The sequence below is a fragment of the Raphanus sativus genome, chromosome 6, assembly GCF_000801105.2.
Source record: "Raphanus sativus cultivar WK10039 chromosome 6, ASM80110v3, whole genome shotgun sequence".
Lineage (NCBI taxonomy): Eukaryota > Viridiplantae > Streptophyta > Magnoliopsida > Brassicales > Brassicaceae > Raphanus > Raphanus sativus.
The window spans coordinates 1,950,315-1,975,455 of NC_079516.1; the positions used below are offsets into that span (position 1 = coordinate 1,950,315).

General features: G+C 36.5%; 6 protein-coding genes, 1 non-coding gene and 1 pseudogene across 10 annotated transcripts; 5 read left to right on the forward strand and 3 right to left on the reverse strand.

The window, feature by feature from the left end:
- The first annotated feature begins 25 nt into the window (after window positions 1–25).
- TRNAH-GUG (transfer RNA histidin (anticodon GUG)) lies at window positions 26–97 on the forward strand. The gene has a single exon. It is a non-coding gene; the product is annotated as a tRNA-His (tRNA).
- A 213-nt stretch (window positions 98–310) lies between these two features.
- Window positions 311–2,743, reverse strand: LOC108807146 (uncharacterized). 2 transcript variants are annotated; one of them, XM_056987891.1, is made up of 7 exons: window positions 2,487–2,743; window positions 1,792–2,086; window positions 1,275–1,701; window positions 1,089–1,189; window positions 906–995; window positions 706–833; window positions 311–603 (listed from the first exon to the last, which is right to left on the reverse strand). In XM_056987891.1, the coding sequence occupies exons 2-7, from the start codon at window positions 2,062–2,064 to the stop codon at window positions 447–449; spliced, it is 1,176 nt and encodes a 391-aa protein (XP_056843871.1). In that variant the 5' UTR covers window positions 2,065–2,086; window positions 2,487–2,743; the 3' UTR covers window positions 311–446. The 2 variants fall into 2 exon arrangements, with proteins under 2 accessions (XP_056843871.1, XP_056843870.1); XM_056987890.1 differs by having other exon boundaries at window positions 1,792–2,101.
- Window positions 2,744–3,339: 596 nt separating this feature from the next.
- LOC108807524 (uncharacterized) lies at window positions 3,340–4,743 on the reverse strand. Its single transcript, XM_056987756.1, has one exon. The coding sequence runs from the start codon at window positions 4,634–4,636 to the stop codon at window positions 3,617–3,619; it is 1,020 nt and encodes a 339-aa protein (XP_056843736.1). The 5' UTR covers window positions 4,637–4,743; the 3' UTR covers window positions 3,340–3,616.
- Window positions 4,744–5,308: 565 nt separating this feature from the next.
- Window positions 5,309–6,346, forward strand: LOC130496836 (serine/threonine-protein kinase EDR1-like; annotated as a pseudogene).
- Window positions 6,347–11,532: 5,186 nt separating this feature from the next.
- Window positions 11,533–16,627, forward strand: LOC108812418 (serine/threonine-protein kinase BCK1/SLK1/SSP31). The gene is made up of 13 exons (XM_056988484.1): window positions 11,533–12,167; window positions 12,424–12,883; window positions 12,964–13,591; window positions 13,702–13,742; window positions 13,871–13,939; window positions 14,207–14,307; window positions 14,412–14,490; window positions 14,677–14,775; window positions 14,960–15,028; window positions 15,122–15,171; window positions 15,266–15,347; window positions 15,725–15,819; window positions 15,947–16,627. Exons 1-13 carry the CDS (start codon window positions 11,782–11,784, stop codon window positions 16,074–16,076), a joined length of 2,289 nt encoding a protein of 762 aa, XP_056844464.1. The 5' UTR covers window positions 11,533–11,781; the 3' UTR covers window positions 16,077–16,627.
- A 14-nt stretch (window positions 16,628–16,641) lies between these two features.
- LOC108812422 (uncharacterized) lies at window positions 16,642–17,682 on the reverse strand. The gene is made up of 4 exons (XM_018584677.2): window positions 17,412–17,682; window positions 17,233–17,288; window positions 16,991–17,057; window positions 16,642–16,890 (listed from the first exon to the last, which is right to left on the reverse strand). Exons 1-4 carry the CDS (start codon window positions 17,541–17,543, stop codon window positions 16,798–16,800), a joined length of 348 nt encoding a protein of 115 aa, XP_018440179.1. The 5' UTR covers window positions 17,544–17,682; the 3' UTR covers window positions 16,642–16,797.
- Window positions 17,589–20,691, forward strand: LOC108812421 (protein SINE3-like). Of its 3 annotated transcripts, none has more exons than XM_018584674.2 (5): window positions 17,589–17,730; window positions 17,837–17,978; window positions 18,065–18,187; window positions 18,405–18,802; window positions 20,539–20,691. In XM_018584674.2, exons 2-4 carry the CDS (start codon window positions 17,883–17,885, stop codon window positions 18,765–18,767), a joined length of 582 nt encoding a protein of 193 aa, XP_018440176.1. In that variant the 5' UTR covers window positions 17,589–17,730; window positions 17,837–17,882; the 3' UTR covers window positions 18,768–18,802; window positions 20,539–20,691. The 3 variants fall into 3 exon arrangements, with proteins under 3 accessions (XP_018440176.1, XP_018440177.1, XP_018440175.1); XM_018584675.2 differs by having other exon boundaries at window positions 18,405–18,797; XM_018584673.2 differs by lacking the exon at window positions 20,539–20,691 and having other exon boundaries at window positions 18,405–18,949.
- Window positions 20,692–22,501: 1,810 nt separating this feature from the next.
- LOC108806906 (transcription factor bHLH148-like) lies at window positions 22,502–23,417 on the forward strand. Its single transcript, XM_018579118.2, has one exon. The coding sequence runs from the start codon at window positions 22,630–22,632 to the stop codon at window positions 23,323–23,325; it is 696 nt and encodes a 231-aa protein (XP_018434620.1). The 5' UTR covers window positions 22,502–22,629; the 3' UTR covers window positions 23,326–23,417.
- The last annotated feature ends 1,724 nt before the right edge of the window (window positions 23,418–25,141 follow it).

Below are 25,141 nucleotides of genomic sequence, written 5' to 3' on the forward strand. Positions count from 1 at the left end.
TGTTTCTAATCACTAGGAAGCAAAAGTGGCTGTAGTTTAGTGGTAAGAATTCCACGTTGTGGCCGTGGAGACCTGGGCTCGAATCCCAGCAGCCACACTTTCTTTTGTTTTACTGTTTATTAATTTCATCATCATATGGGCCGAATTATAAAAGGTATGAGGTCAACAAATAAAAGCCTAATAAGGTAAAAAATGTCCGTGCAGATTTAGCTAATATAAATCTTTTTTCTTTTTTCTGTTCAAAGCTAATATTAATCTTTTAACGTCTTCATCTCATGAAAGTTTGATGATCAGTTTATACACCACTTAAAAAACGAAACAAAAAATCAAGATTACTATTAAACTGAAAGTCATATATATAAGCACAGCAATCCAAACTTCATGTTTCATTGAACAATGTGTCCATAATAGTACATTTTGACCCAAAAAAAGGAACAGTTAAGCAATTAGCAATGAATCAAAGGCTGTTGTTGTTGTTGCATCTTCTCTTGAATAGCCTTGTAACAAGTGAGACTACACAGTGGTAGGTTCGTCTTTGAATCCCTGTACTTGTATGCTTCCTCGCAGTTTGGCCCCACACACTTCTCACGCGGAGGAGGATAACTACAGAAAACATCCAATACAGTTATATAACACAGTATACAAAACCTCACACGTTCCATGGTTTCTAATAATAAATATACTTAGAAGAAGTTTTGCTTAAACCTGTGAGTAATCGGCTTGAAGATATCCGGAAGACCAATGTCTTCAGAAAACGTCAGTGTTGTTCCACTCGGACCGATAACCACTCTGATAGTGTCTGATGGGAGTGTGCTTGATCTTGTAGCTCTCTCCTGTGAATAATAAATGATTTGAGAGAAACAAAAAAAGAAAAGAAAAAGAGGCATCTGCTGTTTTTAGGTTACCTGAGCTCGCTCTTCCTGTTGTTTCTTAATCTTCTCTTCTTTCTTCTTTCTCCCTGAGTCTTGTCCCAGTATTTTCCTGATAGCTTCAGCCTAATGAATAAGACAAAGAAGATGGTTCAGACCGTCATCAGGATTGTGTTGGCACTAGAAACGAACTGGTAAAAAAATGTATTGAAATTTAACCTCAGCTTCTTGGGCAGCTTTCTCTGACTGTATTCGCCGTCTCTGCGCAGCTTCAGCCTTCTTGGATTGTTGCTCTACCTCTGAAAGCTTCTGCTTTTGTCCTGCAATAATAGTTCAAGGTTCACAGAATCAGCAGCACTCACAGCTTGTCAGGTGCTAAAAAGGGGAACAAATGTGCAAACTCACTTTTAGAGGAGGGACAAGGTAAGCCATCAGGAAACTCAAGAGGACCCGACCCGAGGGTAGAAAACGGATCTTTTCCAGCCTGGAGAGCTCGAGTACGTGTAGTAGGAACCTTTCCACTAGTTGATCCTTCCGCAAACGAATCAACTGTTCCCATCCTCAGATTATCCCTTTCAGCTACAGCATGATGATGGTCCCTTGCCCTTTTAGACTTGAGCTTTTCAAGGTATCTAATCTCCTCATCTCCATCATCATCATCATCATCATCATCCCTGTCTTCCTCTGGATCTAATAAACGTTTCTTAAGACCTTGTTTTCTCTTCTCAGACATAGATGCTCCTCTCACAACAACAGCATCAGAGGGATTCACTCTAGGTCGGTCTATCTCTCCTAGACACATAGTTTTCTGCACACATCTCTGCCCTTTATCCTGCACATTATTCTCAAACATTAAGGATGAAACAAGTTCACATAATAAACAGTGCGTTACTATTAACAGAGTTTTTTTTTTTTTTTTTACCGTGGCTTTGGTATAAGTACTCGCCTCTGACTTGGTTTGGATAGTACGAGTAACACCACTTCCAAGCTTAAGCTTCAGTTTCAATGTGTTCAAAGTTGGGTTACTTTCATTGCTAGGAGAAACGTTTGTCTGTGTTGACGGTGGCGGACAGGTGACACTATGAAAGCTTTCTTTAACATCTCGTGGTCGACGAATCAGAGGGCTTCTCTTTCTCCTATCCATGAATCCAGCTAAAGTAGAAGGAGAACCTCCTTCAGAGGCCGCTGGTTCCATTATCTTCAAATTTCAAGACAGCCTTCAAAAGAATAAACTGAAAGCCAGAGTTAGTTAGTTGATAATACACGAAGTAACTGAACAATAGCAATGTTGCCAAGGTATTATACTCAAAAAGCAATTTTCAGACAAAACTAAACTTCAAGTTCTGTTTTTTTTGGCCCGAGATATTTTTAAAGAATGATTTGAAACTGAACCTACATGCTTTTTAGGAATCAGACACCAAAACCAATGGAACTGTGAAACTAGAGAAGTACATATAGCCACTTAGAAGAAAGAAACCAGAGACTAAACCAAACCTAACACATCCTCAGTTAATGTTTTATTCCGACAAGAAATCCTAAAAAAAACGAGAATCTCACATCAACACCAACTCTTCGAGTGAAAAAAAAAAGAGAGAGAGAGAGAGGAAGAGAGCTTACGCGCGGCGAGACAGAAAGAGAGGGAAAAACCCTAGATGGAGTTGAGTTGAGGAGGAGAGGGAGAAGGGTCTCGAAAGAGATGAAGTGTTGTGTGGATTGGCTTTAAGTGAAGGGTATTTGTGGAAGATATGTTTAGCCTCCCAAATCTTTATCTCCTCCATTTTTTCTCTCTTCTTCTCTTTTTTTTTTTCCTTTTTTTTTGTTCGTCACTTCCTTGCCTTGCCTCTCCCCGTTTAAATGTCGCCGGCGAGACGGACAGCGTTTCCTTGTCGGAAGTAAAGCTTAAAACGATTAATAGTTACTGTTTTGGGTTGGGCCCTCAATATTCAGGCCCACTTACATTAACCCAATAATGTTTTTTTTTCCTTTTGTCAACTTGATTTCATTAAATTGAATTATCCATACAAACATGTTCATATACAAAAGAAGTACTTGATTTCAGTAATGTTTTTTTTCCTTCTCATACTAAAGATTTCTTTTTACATAGTAACCTTTTTTTTTTTTACAGCTCTTTTTACATACTAACTAAAGATTTATATTTACATAATTATCAAGACCGGGATTCTGAACATTTGGGGGTTTGAAACATTTTTTAAAAAAACTTTAGTAAATTTTTCTTTTCAAAATTTGAAGACTGATACCCGATTGCCAGGAGACTTTAGTAATTATCAACGAAGACTGATACCCAAATTTTGGCGAGAACGAGGACTGATACCTATGTAAAAACCTCCAAATTTTTTTGGAGCCAAGACCAATGTTCCATTAACTTATGCCTCGATCTAATCCTGGTAAATATGTTTTACGATTCTAGCAATTAAATAGAAAAAATTGTTTGTCTGAATGAACTCTGAAGGACACCATGATGTAGTTTACATATATTATACAATTATATATCACTTTGTTTCACGAGAACTCAATATCCACAACCACACACACCATGACAATATAACAACGAGGATATATATCGATGCATGAAATATCGTTACAGCATAACGCCTAAAACCTTCACATCGATCTCTTTAAATATATTTATGAATACAACGTCGTAGATAGATAGCGTGACATCACAGTTTTGTTTCGTTTTAATATTCTCAAGATTTGAAAAAACGTAATGCCGTGTATATTAATCATCACTTGATCAACGAAGAGATAGCTAGGCAGTTACTAACCATCTTGTGAAGCTTGTCAGCAATGTCAGCCAACGGGTTAGGCTCACCAGACTCCTCGAAACCGTCGTTGCACGTGCCGTAATCCGTCATCGCCGCGCTCAAGTTAGTGTTAACGGTTGCAATGTCACTCTCCTTGACGGCGTTAATCGCGTCCTCCAAGTTAGCCACGGCGTCATCGTACAGCTCCTGGCAATCGGGTGCGGCTGCTTTGTCGACGGCGGGTTTAGCCGCTTTGGTAGCGTTGATGGAAGCTTGAATGGCGAGAACGAGGACCGAGGAAGCGTCGGGTTTCACCGCAGCCGTTAACAGAGGAGCAACGGAAGATTCGCATATCTCCGGGTTATCTGTTTTGCTGCAAATGGTTTTGATCTCGGGAGATAAAAATGTCTTCAGAAGAGTTTTAGCTGAACTCACAAGTGTTTCCCCAGATGGAGCATCGAGGCTTTCCTCGGGGCCCTCTGGCGACGGAGATGGAGAGTCTATTTCCATCTCCGTCGGAGGAGGATTAGCAGGGGAAGCTGAGTCCACGAGAGCCTCGGGATAATCCATTTCTACCTCTTCTGACGGAGAGGGAGAGTCCGTTGTTGGAGCATTGGCAGGAGCCTCTGGCGACGGAGACGGCGAGGGAGAGCTCGTCGTTGGAGCATTAGTAGGAGAAATGGAATCAGCAGGAGCCCCTGGTGACGGCGAGGGAGAGCTCATCGATGGAGCATTAGCTGGAGAGATGGAATCAGCAGGAGCCCCTGGTGACGGCGAGGGAGAGTCTATATCAATCTCTATAGGAGAACTCGCAGGGGTAGCAATCGTCTTTTCAACTTCAGGACCCGGAGCTGGTGATGGAGATGGAGACTCTGAAGGTGGAGAGACAGAGAGCAGAGACCTCGCAGCGTGAGAATCTCTGTGCGGCACAGATTTGGTCTCCACCAAAGTAGAAACCGTGACGATCAGCATGATGATCCAAAACGTTTTATTCGACTCCATTATATTTCTTTAACCTATTTTTTCCTCCCTTTTGAGGAAAAAAAATTTGGGTTTCTTGGAAAGCTAAAAGAGACCAAATAATCTTTTAAGAGAGATGGGATTGTAATGTTGTGAAGGTTTTGCGATAATATAGGACAGTCAAACACGTCAGCTTACGTTACCGTTCTCTCAATGTATTTAAAACCATTCGTATTCTTCAATTAAAATCCATGATCTAAGTATAGCCTTGAACTCTGCTATACCACCGTTTCTATTCTTCTATCATTTTTGACCTTTAATTAGTTCAACATTTGAAATAGCAAACTTAAGTTTGAGATTTCTAATGTATGAAAACAACATTTATCACTGAATTCTTTGCACGGTTCGGTCTCATTGTCACTACTCTCACTTTCTTTTTGCTCTCAGGTCTTCAAGCCATATAGCTCTTATCAATTTTCAGTGGAAGCCTCTTCCGTCTACTACAGAGTGCCACATCAAAGCTGGATTGGAGGCGGCGTATCCGGATGGCGTTGGACATTGTGAGTATCAGTTACACGTTCACTAGACATCTGAGTATTCCAATTCTATGATCATTGACAATTGCGCGTAGTCCTCTTTGTATTTTGTCTTGTGACTCAAGTCAACGTACATCTCACACATCACGTTACATAACTCTTCACATAGGCTTGCGGTATGAATTATCTTCTCTGTTGTAGTCCACCTATCATCCACCGTGATCTGAAGTCGTCAAATCTGCTGGTAGACAAGGACTGCAACGTTAAGGTAACATGTATATCTTGTGTAATACGTTTGGTTTCCATCTTTAAACTGATTATATATCTTTCTAACAGGTAGCTGACTTTGGTCTTTCTCGTATCAAGCATGAGACATACCTAGCTACCAAGTCAGGAAGAGGAACGGTAGTTAGTCTACAGTAGTAACAGTACTCTTTTAGATTTATATTCAACCTTTCAAAATGATCTTTGATATACTTTTTAACTGTTATGCAGCCTCAATGGATGGGCACCATCGAAATGAGCCTGCTAATGAAAAGTATATTCTCTTTGGTTAAGGTTCCTTTGATTAATTGTTCTTCTAGCCTTCAATACTAACAAGCTTCTCTTAACTCATTGATACAGGTCTGACATTTACAGCTCTGGAGTAGTACTCTGGGAGCTTGCCACCGGGAAGGTCCCATGGGAAACTCTTAACTCGATGCAGGTATCATTTTCTTATACCTACAAGAATGTGTTACAAATACAAAGAGATATGCTTGTTTGAGATGTGTGCAGGTGATTGGAGCTGTGGGGTTCATGAACCAGAGGCTTGAAATTCCAAAGGACGTTGATCCTCTTTGGATCTCATTAATGCAAAGCTGTTGGCACAGGTAGATTAAATGATTCATTGGCTCATAATCCTTGCTAGAAGCATACATAATCTTTAAATATTACATTCTCCTTGACTTGGATGTCACGGCAGCGAAACAAAGCTGAGACCCACATTCCAAGAACTGATGGAAAGACTAAGTGCCGGCCTTACCTGATCAACGAAGTATACAATACAGTTCCAAGCTACTAGTGCCGGCCTTACCTGATCAATAATTCATATATCTTCTCCTCTTCCTCTAAATTAGTTTCAATTAAATCTATACTATTATTATTTAACTAACACGTCTCGATCTAATAATTTAAACCAAAATTTGCGACCAAATACAAATAAAGGGTGCCAAGAAAACAGTTTACGTATCTGTAATCTAAATTTTGAATGGATCATACTTCTTTTTGCAATAATTTTTAGTTATCTAAAGAAACCAATAACTTGAATGCAGCAATATCCAAATACTAACAAAAATATGCCGCCTTATTCCAAGTTAGCATTTATTAATAAAGAACATGTGATATCAGCAAAACAAAAGAATATAAAGATATGTGGTTTCAATTTAAAAAGGTGTTGTTAGTTACGTTGCCGATCTTTTGGCCGACATACATTAGTCTATGGAAGAGATTGCAATATTAACTAGATTTTGATCCGCGTTTCGAAAGCGCGGGTATTATTTTGTACTTTTATGAAATATATTATTTGTTTGTAGATATTGAATGTATTTATCTTAGTGAATTTTTTTTATAATAAATTTGACACATATATTATCTATGGTAAACTATGTGCTTCTCTGGTTTTGTTTTATTCTCTTTTCAATCAACATATTTATTTGACTTGTTGTTAAAATAAATGATTTTAGAACGCAACTGTACAATACTTTTACATTGATATTTTGTTTAAACAATGTGACTTATTACTATATCAATTAAATATTTACATTATAATTAAAACTAAATTTTGACTCGCACGGCCGTGCGGATGTATATTTCAAAAATATATTGCTATTTATTTTTTGTGTCAATATCAAAGCTGGATAAAAAATTCAAATCTGAAGAACCGAACTGATCACGATCCGAAAGAGTAATACCAAACCCGAACCAAAATTGATTAAATATCCAAATTATTCAAAATTTTGATATTTAGACAACTGAAACCATAACCAATTCGAACCGAAGTATTTTAAATATCAAAATGTATCCGAAAAAATATTTATACACTTATATATATTAGTTATTTTTAGTTTTAATGTATATTAAAAACGCCCAGAACATATATGGTATTTTTAGGTTGGTTTAAATATTTGAAAATATATAAAATAGTCTAATATAAATATCTAACATAGTGGAGGTACACTCAAAACACCAAAAATATTTAAAATAATTATTGATTTTTGATCCAAAATTTAAACCAAATCAATTTATATGTTAAGTTTACGTATTCTGACATATGTTATTCAGATTTATATACAATATTTTATTTTATTTATAGATTTTAAGAAATTCAAATTATATAATGAATTTAAAAAAAAAATTAAATGGGTTATCCGAACCCGCAGTGAACCCGCAAAGATACGAATATAATTCGAACTGAAATTTAGAAATATCTGAATGGAGCTGAAATCATTGACCTCAGAAACCCAAAACCCAAGCAGATCTAAAACGAACCCGAATGGATACATGAATGTCCAACCCTAGTCATAATTCGAACTGAAATTTAGAAATATATGAATGGGGATGAAATCTTTGACCCTGGAAACCCGAAACTCAAACATATCCTAAACGAACCAGAGTGGATACTTGAACGCCCAGCCCTAGTCACTATTATGTATCATATATATGTCATCATATAATTAATTGTATTGGTTCATCAAATAAATAATAGAATAGCCCTTCGATGTCAGAAAAAAAAATGGTCCATCATATAAATAATCATATAAGTAATAGTATTTTATATGTACAATCTTATAAATAATCATATATATTATATTCTTACAGTTTAATGTGAAATATAAAAACCACAATTTAAATTGGTATATAAAATTAATCTTTTGTTGTATTTTTCTTATATATATATATTGAAAACATTTTTTTAATAATGGTTATTGGAATATATTTTTAGTAAAAATAAATTTTGAATATGTGCATATTTTAAATCAATTTTTGATATAAATCAACTTTAAATTATTATTTTGATTTGAAATATGTATATAAAATTAAAAAAAAAAATTATGATTATTTTAGACAAAAACAATGTTTTTAGGTAATTAGATTAGTCCATTTTGTATATTTTAAAACTGATATAATGGATTTCCAATTTTTATTAATAACATAAGCTTTCTATCCATGTTTCAAAGTTTCAATATTTTGCATTAGTTTTCTATGAATTATTATTAATTTTATGATATTTTTTTGAAACTTGAACTCTTGAAATTTTTATATTTGACTAAACTAAATAAGGTAATAATACTGTTTTTAAAAATTGTTTTATATAATATACTATTTATATTTCAGTTTATGTTTTTATTTTCACCATAAAAAATTGTAAATAAAAAGAATTGTAAATATAGTGATAGAATTGTAAAAAAAAGAAATATAGAAAGAAAGTTGTTTAATTTTTTTATAAAAACAATGGCTAAATATTTAAATAAAAAAGTATTAAATGTGTTATTCTTGTTTCTAAGCAATTCTCATTTATTATTAATTTATTGAAAATACAATGGCTAAATGTGTAAATAAAAGAAAGTACACATCTCTACTATCTATGTTGCCAAACATATCTCATTTATTCCACTATCCTTGTTTCCAAACATCTCCAATTTGTACTTCAACTTTAATAATATAGATGTAGTTGAAGCGGCGACTTCAAATTTATTTTGCTTTTCATTTTCACTTTTCTTCTAAACTTCTAATATTTTAATGATTTTTTTTTTTTTGTAAACATAGTATTTTAATGATTTTTATTTATCTATTTGTTATAACTTTAAATTTGAGCCTTTAAAGTGTTAACTTTGAGAAAAGTGATTTAGATATGTTTGTATTTTATAGTTAGTTAATCAATATCAACACAAACACGAGATTTGTATCCCTAAGTCATCATCGCGGGTGTATATATTGCAGTATTGATAAATTACATTCATGCATGCAAGGTAAAAAAAAGAGTACGGATTATTATAGGTAACATGTAAAATAGATTTTTCAAAAGAAAAAACATGCATGTAAAATAGAAAACTAAAAGAAGAAGAATGTGGAAGAACATCTGCGCCATGTAGACTACAATTTACAAGTCTTATACACGCCATATATCTTTCTTACGTATTATGATGATTCTTTGAGTGATCGCAACTTTTGTTCTTGTCTGCCTAACCATCAAATTGTCGACTACCAATAAATTAGAACCGGCCAAGTGCCAACCTCCTCTTTCTCTTCTCTCTGTGTCTCCACGTTCACCAATTCTAAGTCAAGCCTTTGTATTAAATTAATAATCCTTTTATTCTGATAAGCTTCTTGATCATGATTCAACTGGTTATATTATCATTGTGTTTTTTTGGTAAAATATATTATCATAGTTTTACCGAAAACACATTGTTTTCATTATTATGTCTCGTAATTAATCTTCGTTTTTAAAGGTAGTTTTGTCACGTTTTTTGTATTAATTAGTTTAAACTTGGACTGACTACACTTGTTGTTGGACACTTTATTCTCTCTAAAACTCTATCCTGATTTCAACGTCACATATACAAGAAAAGAAGATATTGATGTGATAAGAAATTTAAATTTAACTACAGAGAAATATGTGACATAACAACATGTGTTTTAGTGCTTAATCAAAGAGATTGAGTTAATTAACATGTTAGTGGGTCCTAGTTAACAAAAAACACTTCGTCTTATTGCAAAATCAAATAAGAAGCGCCTTTAAACCTACTCTGTACACGTATATATACTCGTATTCATAAGAATGTATCGACCATATAAGAACAAAACGACCATACATATCTTAACTAGAATTGTACTATTGCAACACACACTATATACTATAGTAAGTTAGTAACTATACTATAACTTTCTCTAGTATTATTATGTTGTAGTTTACAGAAAACACATTAATCATGTATATATACAGTCAATATTAACTAGTTTTAAAATCCAAGAGATTTCTTACTGTATATGGAAAAGCAAATCCAATAATTAAGAAAATGAGTGTGCATGCTACCTCATAGAAGCATTAACCATAGAAAATGCTTATCAAATGAAACATGAGCATTAACGACGTAATACTTCATCAAATTTACATATATTTGTTCTTAATCATAACTCATAATAATAACTAGTCCTAAGCTTTCGGATCTTTGGATTCTGCTGGTTCCTTTTGGATTTGGGTCTTCGGATCCTAAACATTTAGATCTAATAAGTATTTCTAAATTTTTAGATCTGGATTTAGATGTTTTTTCTCGAATCCGAGTCGATTCGGATCTATAATTAAAATACTTGTAAAATATTTATAATTTTCTTGGTCCGTATCGGATCCATATTCGATTCGGATATTTAAGATCCTAAAAAGACAAGAAATACTCAAATTCCATCAAATTTAGTTAAAATATATCATATATATCTAAATTTTCACAAAATAATTTAAATAAACTATAGAAAATTAAAATAAAACATAAATTTTACACTTAAAATTTCGTATTACTTGAAAATGTTACAAAATAGTAACAAAGGTTGTTAAAAATATTACAACTAAATCATAAAATAAAATATAAAAAATAGAACACAACAAAACATAATTTTGGATATTCATGTTTTTATGAATCAATTTTTATCGGGTCAGATCTATTCGGGTCAGATCTATTCGGATCAGGTTTTTCGGGTCCGGTTTATTCGGGTTAGTTCTTTTCGGTTCTAATTTTTTCGGTATAAAAAAATTTAGACTTAATAAATATTTATGAATTTTCGGTTCGATTTCGGATCGTGTATTTTTCCTATTCAATTTTTCGGATCTAGGTTAAAAAATCCAATCCTAATTATAACTGTGATACATGAATGGAGAATTACAAAACAGGACACAACCTTGATCACAAAAACATAAGACCCCAAGAAGATGGGAACAAATCAACCTGTGTCAATTTCTTTGTTGCTTATTATTTCCTTTTCTGGAACACTTATTAGCCTTTAAAAAAATGTTACAAGCAATCTAGTATATAAAATATGTTCAAATTAAATACAAATAAAAATAAATCAACGGCAAGATTAGAGAAGTATTTTTTAATAGCACTAAATCATGTTTTATGATAAAATTAGCACACACAAATATTCAAAATTTCACATTAATAAAAATAAAAACACATTTTGTGATTTTATATTTGGGTTTGGTTTTATTGATTAGGATTTATGTTTTGATTGTATTCTTATAAAATGTGTGCTATTTTGGTAATTTTTATAATTGAATGCTACTTTTTATCAAAAATGGAAAATGGAGATAGAATCAAGAATAAGTACAAAATAGTAAAACAAATAAATTAAATAAATTGAAAAAAGTGTACAAGGAGAAAAGCGAATCAAAAGAGAAGCAAAGATAAGCGAGGAGGAAAGAAAGCTTCCTCCATTATTGTTGACCATTTCTTCAATTCCATTTCTCTTCTAGAGAGAGAAAAACTTTCTCTACCTTTCTGCTTAGAGAGAGGAGAAGGAGAGAGAGAGAGAGAGAGAGCGAGAGAGTCAATACATCCTCAATCGATAGTCAAACCATTCCTTAACCGCTTCTTCTTCCCCCGATTCAACTCAATCGCAATGGAGACACCACCCGCGGAGCAGCTGCTCAAGAAGATACTCGAGCTCGAGGAGAACCAGGAGCATCTGAAGCAGGAGATGTCGCGGCTCAAGGTCTCGACGGAGATTCGTCAGCGATCGCATTCGGTGTCGCCGCATCGTCCGCCGCGGAGAAACGTCGACGGAGCTCCGTCTTGGAGAAAGAGCGGCGCCGCCTCGTTCCGCCACGCCTCGCCGTTGCGTAAGGACAGCCGTGTCCAAGGTCCGATCAATCTGAGAGCCGGAGTAGGCGGCGGCGGCGGAGGACCGTCGGCTGGGAAGTTCAGCGATAAACAGTATTTGAATATTTTGCAGTCGATGGCGCAAGCTGTTCACGCTTTCGATCTAAACATGCGAATCATCTTCTGGTGAGTAGTAGTTAGATCTTGTGAATCGCTGGAGGATTGGTTTGGTATAGTATCAGAGTAAACCAGTCCGGATTGTATAGTTCCATGTAATTAAACCGGTTCCTCCGCATATATATAAACAGAGTAACTGCTCTCTGTAACAGAATAACTGAACCATTTTTTTTCATCTCATCTCCTCTTCTTCGATTCCTCTCTAACAAACATGAATTGACGGTATCTGCATTGTTCATTTTGTAATCTGTTATATTTGTTTCAGGAATGCTATGGCGGAGAAGCTTTATGGCTACACTGCAGCGGAAGCACTCGGAGAGAATCCAATTAACGTTATCGCGGACGATCGTGACGCTGCATTCGCTATGAACATCGCTAGGCGTTGCGTCCGTGGGGAGAGCTGGACGGGGGAGTTTCCTGTCAAGAGTAAATCAGGGGAGAGGTTTTCAGCTGTCACTACTTGTTCCCCGTTTTATGACGATGACGGGACTCTGATAGGGATCATTTGCATCACGAGTAACACGGCGCCGTATCTGAACCCGAGGATCTCTTTGGCTAAGTTAAAGGCGGGAGAAGAAGGTGAAGGTGAAACGAGCTTTGCGCCTGCCAGGAATAGTTTTGCGTCGAAGCTTGGTTTGGACTCTAAAGAAGCTGTTATATCGAAACTTGGCCTTGACTCTGAACAGCCTATACAAAGTGCTATAGCGTCGAAGATATCAAATCTGGTTAGTTTAATTGTTGGTTTTATATTATTCGTACCTTTTTTTTTTGCTGTTCTGTATTTTGACTAGTGTTGAAATTGCAGGCGACCAAGGTGAGCAACAAGGTAAGGTCGAAAATGCGAGCAGGTGAGAGTAGTGCTACACTCTCTGAGGGTGGCAGTGGGGATAGTCATCATTCAGCATCTGACCACAGGGACGATGCAGCATCAAGTGGTGCCAGCACACCAAGAGGGGATTTTGTGCAGTCTCCGTTTGGTGTATTCACATGTAGTGAAGAAAAGTTTCATTCGAAACCGTTTAAAGATTCCAGTGATGAGAGCGATGAAAAGCCTGCGATCCATAAGGTTCTCTCCTCAAAAGCTGAAGAATGGATGGTGAAGAAAGGTTTATCATGGCCGTGGAAAGGGAATGAGCAAGGTTCAAAAGGAAAGCCAAGTCATTCTGTATGGCCTTGGGTACAGAATGGTCAAGGGAAAGATAAGATTCAGCAGAGTAATCCCTCTTCTATTGCCTTAGAACGTAATAAGCCTACGAATGTTGAGGGAGGTAGTTTGTGGTCATCCTCTTTAAATGCAACCAGCACAAGCAGCGCTAGTAGCTGCGGAAGTACCAGCAGCAGTGTGATGAACAAGATTGATGATACTGATAGTGATGGCCTGGAATATGAAATTTTATGGGATGATTTGACAATTGGAGAACAAATTGGACAAGGTGACCTATTATCTTAAACACATTATTTCGTTTGCCAGACACATCATTCTTACATTTTATGTGGTATTCTGCCTCCGTTATGCTAACATGCATTTTTTTCCATTTTACAGGTTCATGTGGAACCGTCTACCACGGTCTCTGGTTTGGATCTGTAAGTTTTTGGCTAGTCGTTATATTGTATAATATGCATTTTTCGTATATTTATAAAAGCTTCCCTGATAGCTTAAAAATTTGCAAGTTTAAAGATTTGTCTTATCGAGAGCTGGTATGTTACCGCAGGATGTAGCTGTTAAAGTGTTTTCCAAGCAAGAATACTCGGAAGACGTTATACAATCTTTTAGACAAGAGGTATTGTTTTTAGTCCGTTGCCAATAATGATTGCTCTGAATGTAGTTTTGACAAAAGACATTTGACATTTTATTTGTTATTAGTAGAAGCAACATCTAACCTCTGTCTTTCATATCACTCTACTTAGATTGATTCTTCAACTACACCAGTTTTCTGTACCATAGAATGCTCACTTTCAAACTGCACGGAACCAAATAATAAATCATGTCTGAAAACAGCGCAATCCAAATCCTTAATTATTTATGTTGGTTTTGTTTTATTCTGAAGGTACTTTTGATGAAAAGACTTAGACATCCTAACGTCCTGCTCTTTATGGGAGCTGTTACCTCGCCTCCACGCCTGTGTATAGTGTCCGAGTTCCTTCCACGGTCTGTTCTCATCCCTTTTAGTATTAATCTCACTTCTTTGGGCTTTTCAGCCTGCAAGCATGGCTCTGAACCATCCTCCTAATGATTCAAATAACTATTTGCAGTGGAAGTCTCTTTCGCCTACTACAGAGGAATGCGTCAAAACTGGATTGGAGGCGGCGTATCCATATGGCTTTGGACATTGTGAGTATTAGTTACACTCAGTTGACATTATCCATTTCGATGATCATTTGACGATTGGACGTAGACAATTTTCTAAGGATGCTCTGTTTGATTAGTTGTTTCTATTTGTCTTGTGTCTTTCTTTGCCACTCTATTTGACTCAAGTCACCGTACATCTCATTCATCATTATATGACTCTTCACACAGGCTCGCGGTATGAATTATCTTCACCATTGTAGTCCACCCATCGTCCATCGTGATCTGAAGTCGTCAAATCTGCTGGTAGACAAGAACTGGACCGTTAAAGTAAGATATGCATCTTGAGATACATTTGTTTTCCCATAATCCAAATTGACAATAACTTTCCATCTTCATAATAATTGTGTATCGCTTTCTAAAACGGAGCATAAAACAAACACTTATTATTTTGTGTGACTGAACTGGTAAAGGAACTAGAAACATCTTCAACTTACAATGCCATCTTTAACAGGTAGCTGACTTTGGTCTTTCGCGTATCAAGCATGAGACATACCTAACCACCAAGTCCGGGAAGGGAACGGTACTCAACCCTAGTCTATTGTTCGATTTGAATTCTAACTTACAAGCCAACATCTGACAATAATCTTTGATTGCTGTTTTACCTGTTCTGCAGCCTCAATGGATGGCACCAGAAGTTCTTCGAAACGAGTCTGCTGATGAGAAGTATATTCTTGTGTTCTGTTTGGTTAAGTTCTCTTTGATTACTTGTTCTTCTAGCCTTCAATGCTAACTAGCTATTCTTAAATCATTGATACAGGTCTGATATTTACAGCTTTGGAGTAGTACTCTGGGAGCTTGCCACCGAGAAGATCCCATGGGAAACTCTCAACGCTATGCAGGTATCATTTCTTTTATAGATAGAAGTACGAAAAGAAAGCGTCTCTGGATACCAACTGATCCTAAAATTCTCAAACTTGAGAAAATTTTATTTATAGGCTACATTTTCTGCTCTATCAATTAAGCCAATAATAAACAAAATTTATCTATAGACTAAGTTGTTTAATAATTCACGTCAACTCTATAAGAACCATAAAAACCATTATACTTGGTGTAATGTGTAAACGTGCGCGTAAAATGTGGTATTGCATACATTTAGCCATTCTATAGGGATCTATTGGAAACATCTCTGCTAATTTGATTTCATGTTCCCATTGCTGCACTTCCGTACACATACACGGGCCTAATGAGAAGAAATTCTTATTTGAAAAATGTGCAGGTGATCGGAGCTGTTGGGTTCATGAACCAGAGGCTGGAAATTCCAAAGGACATTGATCCCTTATGGATCGCATTAATGGAGAGCTGTTGGCACAGGTACATTTCACATACACATTATCCTTGCTAGAGGAATTTTCTCCTTTGGTGGTTGATGTTCGACATTATTCACAGCTCATGTTGACAATAATATTATGTTTCTATTTTGGTTTGTCAAACACTGTAGCGATACTACGCTGAGACCCACGTTCCAAGAACTGATGGATAAGCTAAGAGAGATGCAAAGAAAGTCTACAATACAGCTCCAAGCTACTCGTGCTGCCTTACGTGATAACTCCCCCCTCAAGGACAACTAAAGTGAACAAAAGTGGACTCTTTTGTTCCTCAAAGCGCCGCTTTAAGACTGAAAGTTGTTCATGAAAACAAACGAAGGTAGAGAATTTGATCTGTTTTTTGAGCAGTTAAAAATGGGTGGGTTTAGTTACAACGTGGAGGAGACCGGTCTAGTGAGCTGAGGGCAACCACTGGAATTGTGGGACTGGTTCAAAAGGCAGGAAGAAGTGATGTGTTTAGGTCATTACACAAATGGCCAAAAACAAAACGTATGGCTCAGGGTTGGTTAGTGTAATTGTGGTGATTGGTTTTTGCTACTTTTCTTTGGTGGGGAGGCTAGAAGGAAGTACGTGAAAGGGATTTATTGCAAAAATGTCACTTTGCTTGAATATGCACTCGTTGAGTGTGTGCAAGAGTGTATACTTGCATATTGTTATTATTATATATATTTGATGCGATCAAGCATGGTAAAACCACTTGATGGTTTGTACAGATGAATCGTGAGTGAATCTTGCGACATCATTGGGGAATTTTTTTTTTACTTCTGGTGTTAAGAGGATTTTTCTAGCAATTATCAGATACATCGGATTCATGTTAAAACTTGATATTTTTGTTTTGCTTTAGCATGTGCCACTGTTGCAATAATATCTCATAAGTTTAACACTGAAACTTCAAACATGAGATCGGACACCTTACTCTCACACACAAAAGAAACTGCAAGAAGTAAAGCAGGTACTGAATCGATCAAAGAGGATATCGGGAAAGCAATTCCCTAGTTGCAGCAACTGCATCGCCTTTGTGCTCCCTTAGTGTTCTCTCCACCACATTCTTCTCCAGCTGCTCGTTACAATGTTTGACAAAACTTCAAACTTTTAGGACACAGCCACCAGATAAAGAATTGTTTCAGCTAGTGATGGAAAAAAAGGAAGAAGCTAACCTCGAGTTCGTTTACAATGAGCTCAACATCTGCAGCATTGATCTTAACAGAAGCCAGTTCCTTCTCCCTGCATATAAAGTTCCCGTAAGTTATACTATTAACATCTGGCGCCAATACTATATTTAGATTTGAATCATGTGAATAATCAAAAAGGTTCATTCTACTGGTCACACGTGTACCCAGCCCGAGAGCAAATTGCATAAGACATTTGGTATATACAGTCTAAATCTTATAGTATTTACCTCAATCTCTTAGCATTCAGATCAGCCTCCCTAGAAGCACCAATCGAAGCCATAGCCTGTAACACGTACATCAACCTTGTAAGCCCAATCAAATTTTTACTAACTGAGCTCAAAATTTGAAGACTAATCAGGGGATAATATTCATCATTTCTATGTAGATGAACGAAAGAGCAACATACCGATTGAACACGATTAGAATCGAGCTGGCGATCCTCGACGCGATCGGTAAGCTTGTCTAAAGCTTTGCTTTGCTGCTGTAAGTCCTTTGAATCAACCATTATCTCCGCTCCAGCTTCTTCTCCTCCCTCCATTGCTTCTACCTCTTCTCTTCTCTCGCTCTCTCTCTCTCTCTCTCTCTCTCTCTGAGTTTCGGTGAATCAAGACTCCGGCTATAGAGGTTCGATAGTGTTCCGAGCTTCAGTGTTAGAAACCCTAAAGGCTAAACGATAACAAGACCGAACCGTACTTCAATTCAACTACTAAACCGTCGGTTTAAAGGTCGATCTTCTTAGCATGGGCCTTAATTAAATATTTGTGGGCCATTAAGCCCATTAAACTAGCGTACTACTTACTACAAATATCTTCCGCTCAAAATGTTTCACAGTTGCGAAAATTAAACTCCAAATTTGAAAACCGCTCTGGAGAGAGAGATGAAGGAAATTCAAATTCCCAGGAAAAACTCTGCGCGCTCATCTGATCCTGCAACGAAGAGACTCATCAAGGATCCTGAGATGAAGAATCGCAAGGTAATTTTTAACTTAATCAATCCTTCAATCTCCATTTTGTTTCTTCTTCTTCCTCCGCCGTAATTTCCTTTCTCTGTGACTGAAAGGTTACGGAGAAGAGACAGAGCGCGACCTTCTCCGACGTATCAGTGGAAAGCACGAAGGATCCGCCGGTGGAATTCACTCCGATCTCTCAGATTTCCGGCGCGATCTCCGATTCCGAAGCCGAGGTACGGTTCCTCTAGCGTTTTAGCTAGGTTTCGTTTCCGTCGCGAAGTTTTCTGCTCTGTTGCTTTTACAGATTCTATGATCCGTTCAGATTAGATATTAACTGTTTGCGATTGAATCGATTTGATGTGTGCTTAGTAACGGATAAGAACAATTCGAGAAGCGATACCGTGTGTCAGTTACTGTATGTTGATCTGGATTTACGTTTATTTATCTCAGAGTTTTGTGCAAGGATCGAGCGTAGACCTGTTATTATCAACGCCAGAGATTTCTCTTCCGGCTGATGAGTCTCCAGTTTCGACGGTTACTGATAAGGATTTTCACATCGACGCTGATCGGATTCAGTCGATCGTCGACTTGCCTGCTTCTGTGGAGTCCTTGCGCGCGGAGATCAGTGACCTGAAGAAGTTCATCTGTTCAGTTGAGAAATCTGAAGAGAGCAAATGGATCGATGGAGTTCTTACTCGCAAATCCCACCGCATTGTGCTGTTGATTTGTATCCTTTGGGCTGTCTTAGCTGCGATTGTGGTCTCCGTCAGGTCAGGGGAGAAGATTGCTTACTATGGACCACTTCCAACTTGAAGGATTCAATTCAAACCACTTCACATGGATGTAAGGTGACTCACTTTAGATTTGATACCTTTATTAAGTTGATGATTGTTTCCTTTTCATAGCATGATAATAACACCAGTACCAATGTTGTTGCATAGAATTGAGGTTGCATACTGACTTGCTTTCATAATCTATGCTGTCTGTTTATGATTTATCTTGAGTTGGCTAGTAGTATCTCTAGAGCTTCATCACTATTAACATATTTCGAACAGTTCTAATTTTTTTTTTTTTTATTTCTAGAGTATACAGATCTCTTTGAATTTAATGAACCATACATTTCTCTAGCAGAAGAGTAGTGCATATATCTCAGTGGAGTAGTCTTATTTGGTGAAATTCAAACTTCCTAGGCCTTATGATAGGAATTTTTAAACTTAAGCACATGCTAAGCCCAAACCAAGTGGTCTTAAACGATCCATTAGTAGTAGGGTGACGGTAGTGAGTCTGCAAGTGGGCCTTGTAAGCTGCTGGTTAGTCTCATTCCTAACCAACGATGATCCGTTACACTTTATTGGCACAAGTGATATGACATTTGATCTTGTAATCATGGTGACTCGTGTTAGCTAAAAGCATATACTTCTCTGCATCACAGATCCAATACTTAGGCTTCTGTGGCATTTATGTCTCTTGGCACAAGTGATATGACATTTGATCTTGTAATCATGGTGACCCGTGTTAGCTAAAAGCATAGTCTTCTCTGCATCACAGATCCCATACATAGGCTTCTGTAGCATTTATGTCTCTTGGTCCTAATCTACTTTGAGGCGTTCCATCCTGACCTCTGTTTCATATACTTGGCATGCCTTGTTTTCTGTTGCTTCTCAAATTTATAGGTTTTAGATCTTACCAAGACATGTGCTGGATTTTGTGTCCATTATTATGCAAGTTGTTCCTTACTTTTTTAAGTATATTAGGCCAGACAAATTCAATGCAAAGTCCAGCCTGTGAAGCATTTTAGGTAATTACTTGATTTGATATATTTTCATAAATGTTTAGGATTAGCTCTTAGTGGTATTAGGGTAGGTTCCTTCTCGTTATGGACGATGATACAATGTATTAACATTTGAAACTATTAATGTATTTAGAAAAAAGTGAATGACAGAATAATCCAGACTGTGCTGGGTTTTTCTACTGGAGACTATAGTAGTAGGCCACTAAACACCAGGAAAACAAAAACTAAAATGTGACATGTGTTAAAGAAAAGGAGCTCCTGTTAGTTTACTTTTGAAGTAAAGTTTCTGTGTAATTAAAGGAAAATCCAGGCTTAGTGATTTGAATTAGTGGGCACACCAATTATTGGAGATGCATTACCTTTCTCTTTTGTCAATTAACACCGGTCTTATCCTTGTGCTTGACATTGATTAGATCATGAATGACCATTTTTTGTCATTATAATTAACCAAGGGTTAGTGTCATTTTTCCCCTTGTTTTTCGTAGCATTTGTATAGTTCATTCGTCTGAATATTCTTTGGGGGGGAGAGAAACTTAGTCTTGTTTTGACATTCGAGTTCCCATTGGTAAATATATTTGTTTTTCACATGTATTAGTCAAAACCCGTATTAAGCCTTGTGGTTTTGAAAAATCAGCTTCCCAATTCACAATAATGACTTTGTCATTGATTCTCATGTACCTGTCACGTTTGCTCAGCGTTGTTTGGTTATACCAATGATAACAAATTAAGAGTTGGGCTTCAAAATGCTTATAGTCTAATCTAACAATAATTATATTTGTGATCTCTGAACAGGACTTGGCTACTATCACACTGAGAAACAAGGGACCAAAAACTCAACTACTTATCTAGAAGTTAAGCATAGTATTTTCGTAAATTTCTCTAATGAATTGTTTAGTTGATATTAAAATTACCAAAAACATATAATTACTGATTTACTATCGGAAATTATCCGTGATCTCATCAATTATCCAACTTACATTACATCCTATATATGATGCATAGAACCATAGATAGACTCATAGGAGTATATGATGCATAGAACCATAGATAGACTCATAGGGTTGTTCCTTTTTCAAAATGTACTTTTTCTACATAGGGATAAGAGCCACGTTTAATGGTTAGCCTCTTAATCCGTTCAATGTCGTTTGATTAGAATATTGCCATGACAATGAAATAGAGCTCATGAGAATTATTTACGAACTGCTAAAAATAATAGTGCTTGTTTTTACTAAATTCATAAACAAGACTGGTCGTGAGCCGATGAAATAGATCAGGTGTGTTTAAATTCGGCTGGATTCTGAAGTATTGAGGGAATTAAAGTATCTTAAAACGAAAAGATATTCTAAAATTCGAAATAGATAAGTTTATATTAAAGCAAGTGGCCCTTTAGTGGATAACTGGAGTAATTTGTCATGTGCAATCATTGTAACTTATAACTTTCTAAGGTACAGAGAATATGCTACATAACTTGTACAGAAATTAACCCTTAAGACCTAATAAAGTATGAATTCCATTTTCAACATCTTATCCAACCTCACATTCTAAACTAACAAAAATCTCAGTAGTTTATGACATGGTTGTACTCTTTATGTCTAAAAGATAAACTAATTAGGTTTTTCTTCTTCTTAAACCTAGTTTTATCAATTGTACTTTGAAAGATTGTTATCGCATTACAAATGGAGTTCAACGGCTCCCTTTTCTGCAAGATATGTCGACCAAATGCCACTCAACATAAAATGAACGAGTTGATTTTGGAAAAACAAAAGAAAGAAAAAGCCTTAAAGAGAGGCAATTCCACTAACCCTACAAGGCACATGCATTTTATTTTGGTATTTTACTTTAGGTATAAAGTTAGTATTTAAGTAAAACTTTTAACATTTACGCATCATTGCACTGAATACAAAATCCAAAGTCTGAGTCATTGGCCCCCTCTCTTTTGGCCTTGTCAGTCCATTAAACGACCACTGAAAGTCACAAATAGATTTCTCCAATAGTTGTATTACACGTTGTCATGCCATTTGAATCTCTACCTTCCTCCTCCAGTACACCAAAGAATCGACCTTTATGGCTTTATGACGCATATATAATGGGCTTCCTCTTAAATTACCAAAAGGGTTATCTTCCTTCTTAAACATCTTTGTATGTGAAATAAGCTCATTTAACTTTTATCGCAAGAAACTATTCCAGATTAGGATGGATTGAATCCAAAGTATAATGGTAAACAAACAATCATTATGGGATGCCCTACCCACACTAGTATATTTGTAGCATTTATATATCTGCATTAAATTTAACCTCTTTTATTTCGTGAAGTGCATATAGTATCTTGTGTCGTAAGCATATTTACCACCTCTTTCTGTCGCAACAGTATTTTGTCAAAACATTGAAAATGTTGCTGTCTGTCGTTAGACTATGGATATGATGTTTGAAAAAGAAAAAAAACTCATGATTGGATTAAACTTTGCATATTACTACTTTCTTTCTAACAATCATGATAATAGTAATACATGAGGATAAACGTTTTTAACAATAACATAAACATTGCTTCAAGTCACACTGATGTCCCTCATAATCACGGAACCACATATATGAACTAGAGCCACTAATTTATATAGTATTATAATCCATCATTTTCATAAGAGTATATTAGCCTTTGTTTAATAAATGAACAAAAGAAAAAAGGAATATCACACAGCAAAAACGACGACGTTTAATAATGCATCACTTCTTTATATATCTGTCTTCTCTCCTTCCCTTTCCCTTCCAATATTCTCTCCACTCATAATTCTCTTCCGCTCAACTTCACAGAAACTCAGATTTATCCATTTTTATTTTAATAAATACGCTTAGAAAAATAATTAAATCAGAATCAGTTCTTTGGTTATGGCGTCTCTGATCTCAGATACTGAACCGCCTTCGCATCCACACCCAAGCTCCACCGATCTCCTTCGAAGGAAGAAGAGACTCTCTGCTTCCTCCTCCGCATCCGTAACCACCGGAGACGACGGCGATAGCCACCACGCGCGATGGAGATCGGAGAAGCAGCAGCGAAACTACTCCGCCAAGCTGATCCAGGCGCTGCAGCAGGTCCGCCTCGGCTCCTCCTCCTCCTCCTCCGCCGCAGCGACACCATCTCCAAAACGCGGGAAAGCCGTCCGAGAAGCCGCCGATCGCGCCCTCGCCGTCTCCGCTCGCGGGAGGACGCTCTGGAGCAGAGCGATCCTGGCGAATCGGATCAAGCTCAAATTCCGGAAACAGAAACAGCCGAGACCGGCGGCGGCGATCCCGGCCGTGATCACGACGACGGGAAGTATCAGCAGCAGCGGCGGCGGCGGGAGGAGATCATGGAAGAAACGGAGAGTGACGGTTGTGAAACTGAATAAGAAGAGTATACCGACGGTTAACCGGAAAGTACGTGTACTCGGCCGGTTAGTTCCGGGTTGCAGGAAAGAATCGGTACCGGTTATTCTGGAAGAAGCGACGGATTACATCCAGGCTTTGGAGATGCAAGTCAGAGCCATGAAGTCTCTAGCGGAGCTTCTCTCCGGGTCAAACTCAGCTCCTACTAGGCCCATTTGATGAGGTTAAAATCGTCATTTCGATTCTGCCATCTCTCTGTGTACACCAAAACACTTTCATATTAATATAATAATATATATATTCTATAAACATTAATACGTTTAATCTGTGCAAGTACTCTTTGATTCTTCGCTACAAAGTAACTTTTGAACCAAGTCCCATTAACATTACTCAAATCCAGCAAACTAGAGTACTAAGCTGATGTGGATGATTATTGATAAATCTTTGCTATTAAGATTCAAATCGTAGGGGATTGATTAGTATTGGTTCCTTTAATTAATTGATATCTAGCTGGTCTTCGAGAGAAAAAAAAGTTATTGCAGTTGGGTGGAAGTGGGTCTTTATATTACCTAAGCTCATATAAGATGTGATACCATTGGATTAGACTCAATGTTTAAGAAATCTTTAGATAGTGGTTAGACGCTTTATAAATAATTATTGTTTAAGCTTCTTGGAACACTTAAACTGACTTTTTAAAAATGGTTTTGTTTAGATCTAATTTAACGATTAAGCAGCCATTTAGGCACTGCACGGTTTTTAGAACACTGATTACTTTTAGTGGACTTTAATTCCTCCAACATGAGATTGTACTATATCATCTTATGTACTACATACGTGAAATTTAACATGAGAGAGATTTGTACATACGTGAAATGGAATTTTGTTTAGATTTGTGATTATCAACAGGTAGGACTTGGATTTTAGCAAAAATAATAGTTAAGACTTTTATACATTAATGTGTTAACCACTGATTTTGATTTATTAATGTGTTAACCACTGATTTTGATTTATATGATAGCATGCGAATGAATGCATTAGAGAATGATTTGATGTGTTGAATGCATCGATGAGAGAGATCTGTCACTCAATCATCTAGTCAACTTTATTGTCCCCCCCTCCCTCTCTTGTACCTATCCTATGTATGCACTACAAAGTTTGTTTGTTCGTTTTATCCTCTTTTATCGTCTACATGATGATGTTACCACAGATTAATAGACTACTCACCGACTCAAGTCGTGTTTATTTAGAAAACCTGTATTAAATGGTACCACAGATTCATAGACTACTCATTCCAGTCGTGTTTATTTAGAAAACCTGTATTAAATTAATGGTTAACCACCCATGATACCTTATAACATAAAGCGTTAGCTAGTTCATAATTGAGATGTAGCCAATTTTACAACACTCATTGACTTACGCACATATCGTTTCGACGTTTCCCTTTCAAAATCTCAGTGGGTTAAATAAATTGCGATTTTTGGTGCTATATATGAATCTTTAGCAACTTAATAGAGTAATAGAATCTGTTTTTTTTTTGTATATTACAATACATAGAAAGAACAGTAAAGTATGACTAAGCGACAAGAAGAAGGAAATGGCAAAAGCAAAAGTATATTTTTTAAAAAAATATGTAGAAAGTGACTTGAAAAGTATATGAAGAAGCACATGTGAGTGACCATGCCTTGTCCTTTTCTTTCCTTTTTAGCTTCCTCTTATTATTATCCTATTGCATGAATGTTGTTTTCATATGTTATTTCAAAGCTAGGTGAATAACCTCCTCCAGCTTTAGATAATGCAAACATGCATGGCTTTGTTGGAATACGTGTTTCGATTAGAGAATTAAAAGTTGCGCGTAAGTGTTCTACAACTCATGTGTTAAAGATTTGTTGTCATGTAAGTTTTTCTTGTAGGGGTTCAAAAAGATATATATACCGTTAGTCTATAATTTTTTTTTGATTTCCTAACACACCAAATATATACTCTTTTTATTTGGAGTTTGCATAGAACCTCGAAAATCTCTGATTTTGATATTTTA

Bases quoted from the DNA above. Each gene is read 5' to 3' on its own strand.
- LOC108807146 (XM_056987891.1), bottom strand. From the start codon at position 2,064: ATGGAACCAGCGGCCTCTGAAGGAGGTTCTCCTTCTACTTTAGCTGGA. The intron at 1,190-1,274 runs GTGAGTTTGCAC...CTATTATTGCAG, and splicing joins ACCTTGTCCCTCCTCTAAAA to GACAAAAGCAGAAGCTTTCA. The intron at 834-905 runs GTAACCTAAAAA...TATTATTCACAG, and splicing joins AACAGGAAGAGCGAGCTCAG to GAGAGAGCTACAAGATCAAG.
- LOC108807524 (XM_056987756.1), bottom strand. From the start codon at position 4,636: ATGGAGTCGAATAAAACGTTTTGGATCATCATGCTGATCGTCACGGTT.
- LOC108812418 (XM_056988484.1), top strand. From the start codon at position 11,782: ATGGAGACACCACCCGCGGAGCAGCTGCTCAAGAAGATACTCGAGCTC. The intron at 15,348-15,724 runs GTATCATTTCTT...AAAAATGTGCAG, and splicing joins AAACTCTCAACGCTATGCAG to GTGATCGGAGCTGTTGGGTT. The intron at 15,820-15,946 runs GTACATTTCACA...CAAACACTGTAG, and splicing joins ATGGAGAGCTGTTGGCACAG to CGATACTACGCTGAGACCCA.
- LOC108812422 (XM_018584677.2), bottom strand. From the start codon at position 17,543: ATGGAGGGAGGAGAAGAAGCTGGAGCGGAGATAATGGTTGATTCAAAG. The intron at 17,289-17,411 runs GTATGTTGCTCT...TACGTGTTACAG, and splicing joins ATTCTAATCGTGTTCAATCG to GCTATGGCTTCGATTGGTGC. The intron at 17,058-17,232 runs GTAAATACTATA...CTTTATATGCAG, and splicing joins CTGAATGCTAAGAGATTGAG to GGAGAAGGAACTGGCTTCTG.
- LOC108812421 (XM_018584674.2), top strand. From the start codon at position 17,883: ATGAAGGAAATTCAAATTCCCAGGAAAAACTCTGCGCGCTCATCTGAT. The intron at 17,979-18,064 runs GTAATTTTTAAC...TGTGACTGAAAG, and splicing joins CTGAGATGAAGAATCGCAAG to GTTACGGAGAAGAGACAGAG. The intron at 18,188-18,404 runs GTACGGTTCCTC...TATTTATCTCAG, and splicing joins TCTCCGATTCCGAAGCCGAG to AGTTTTGTGCAAGGATCGAG.
- LOC108806906 (XM_018579118.2), top strand. From the start codon at position 22,630: ATGGCGTCTCTGATCTCAGATACTGAACCGCCTTCGCATCCACACCCA.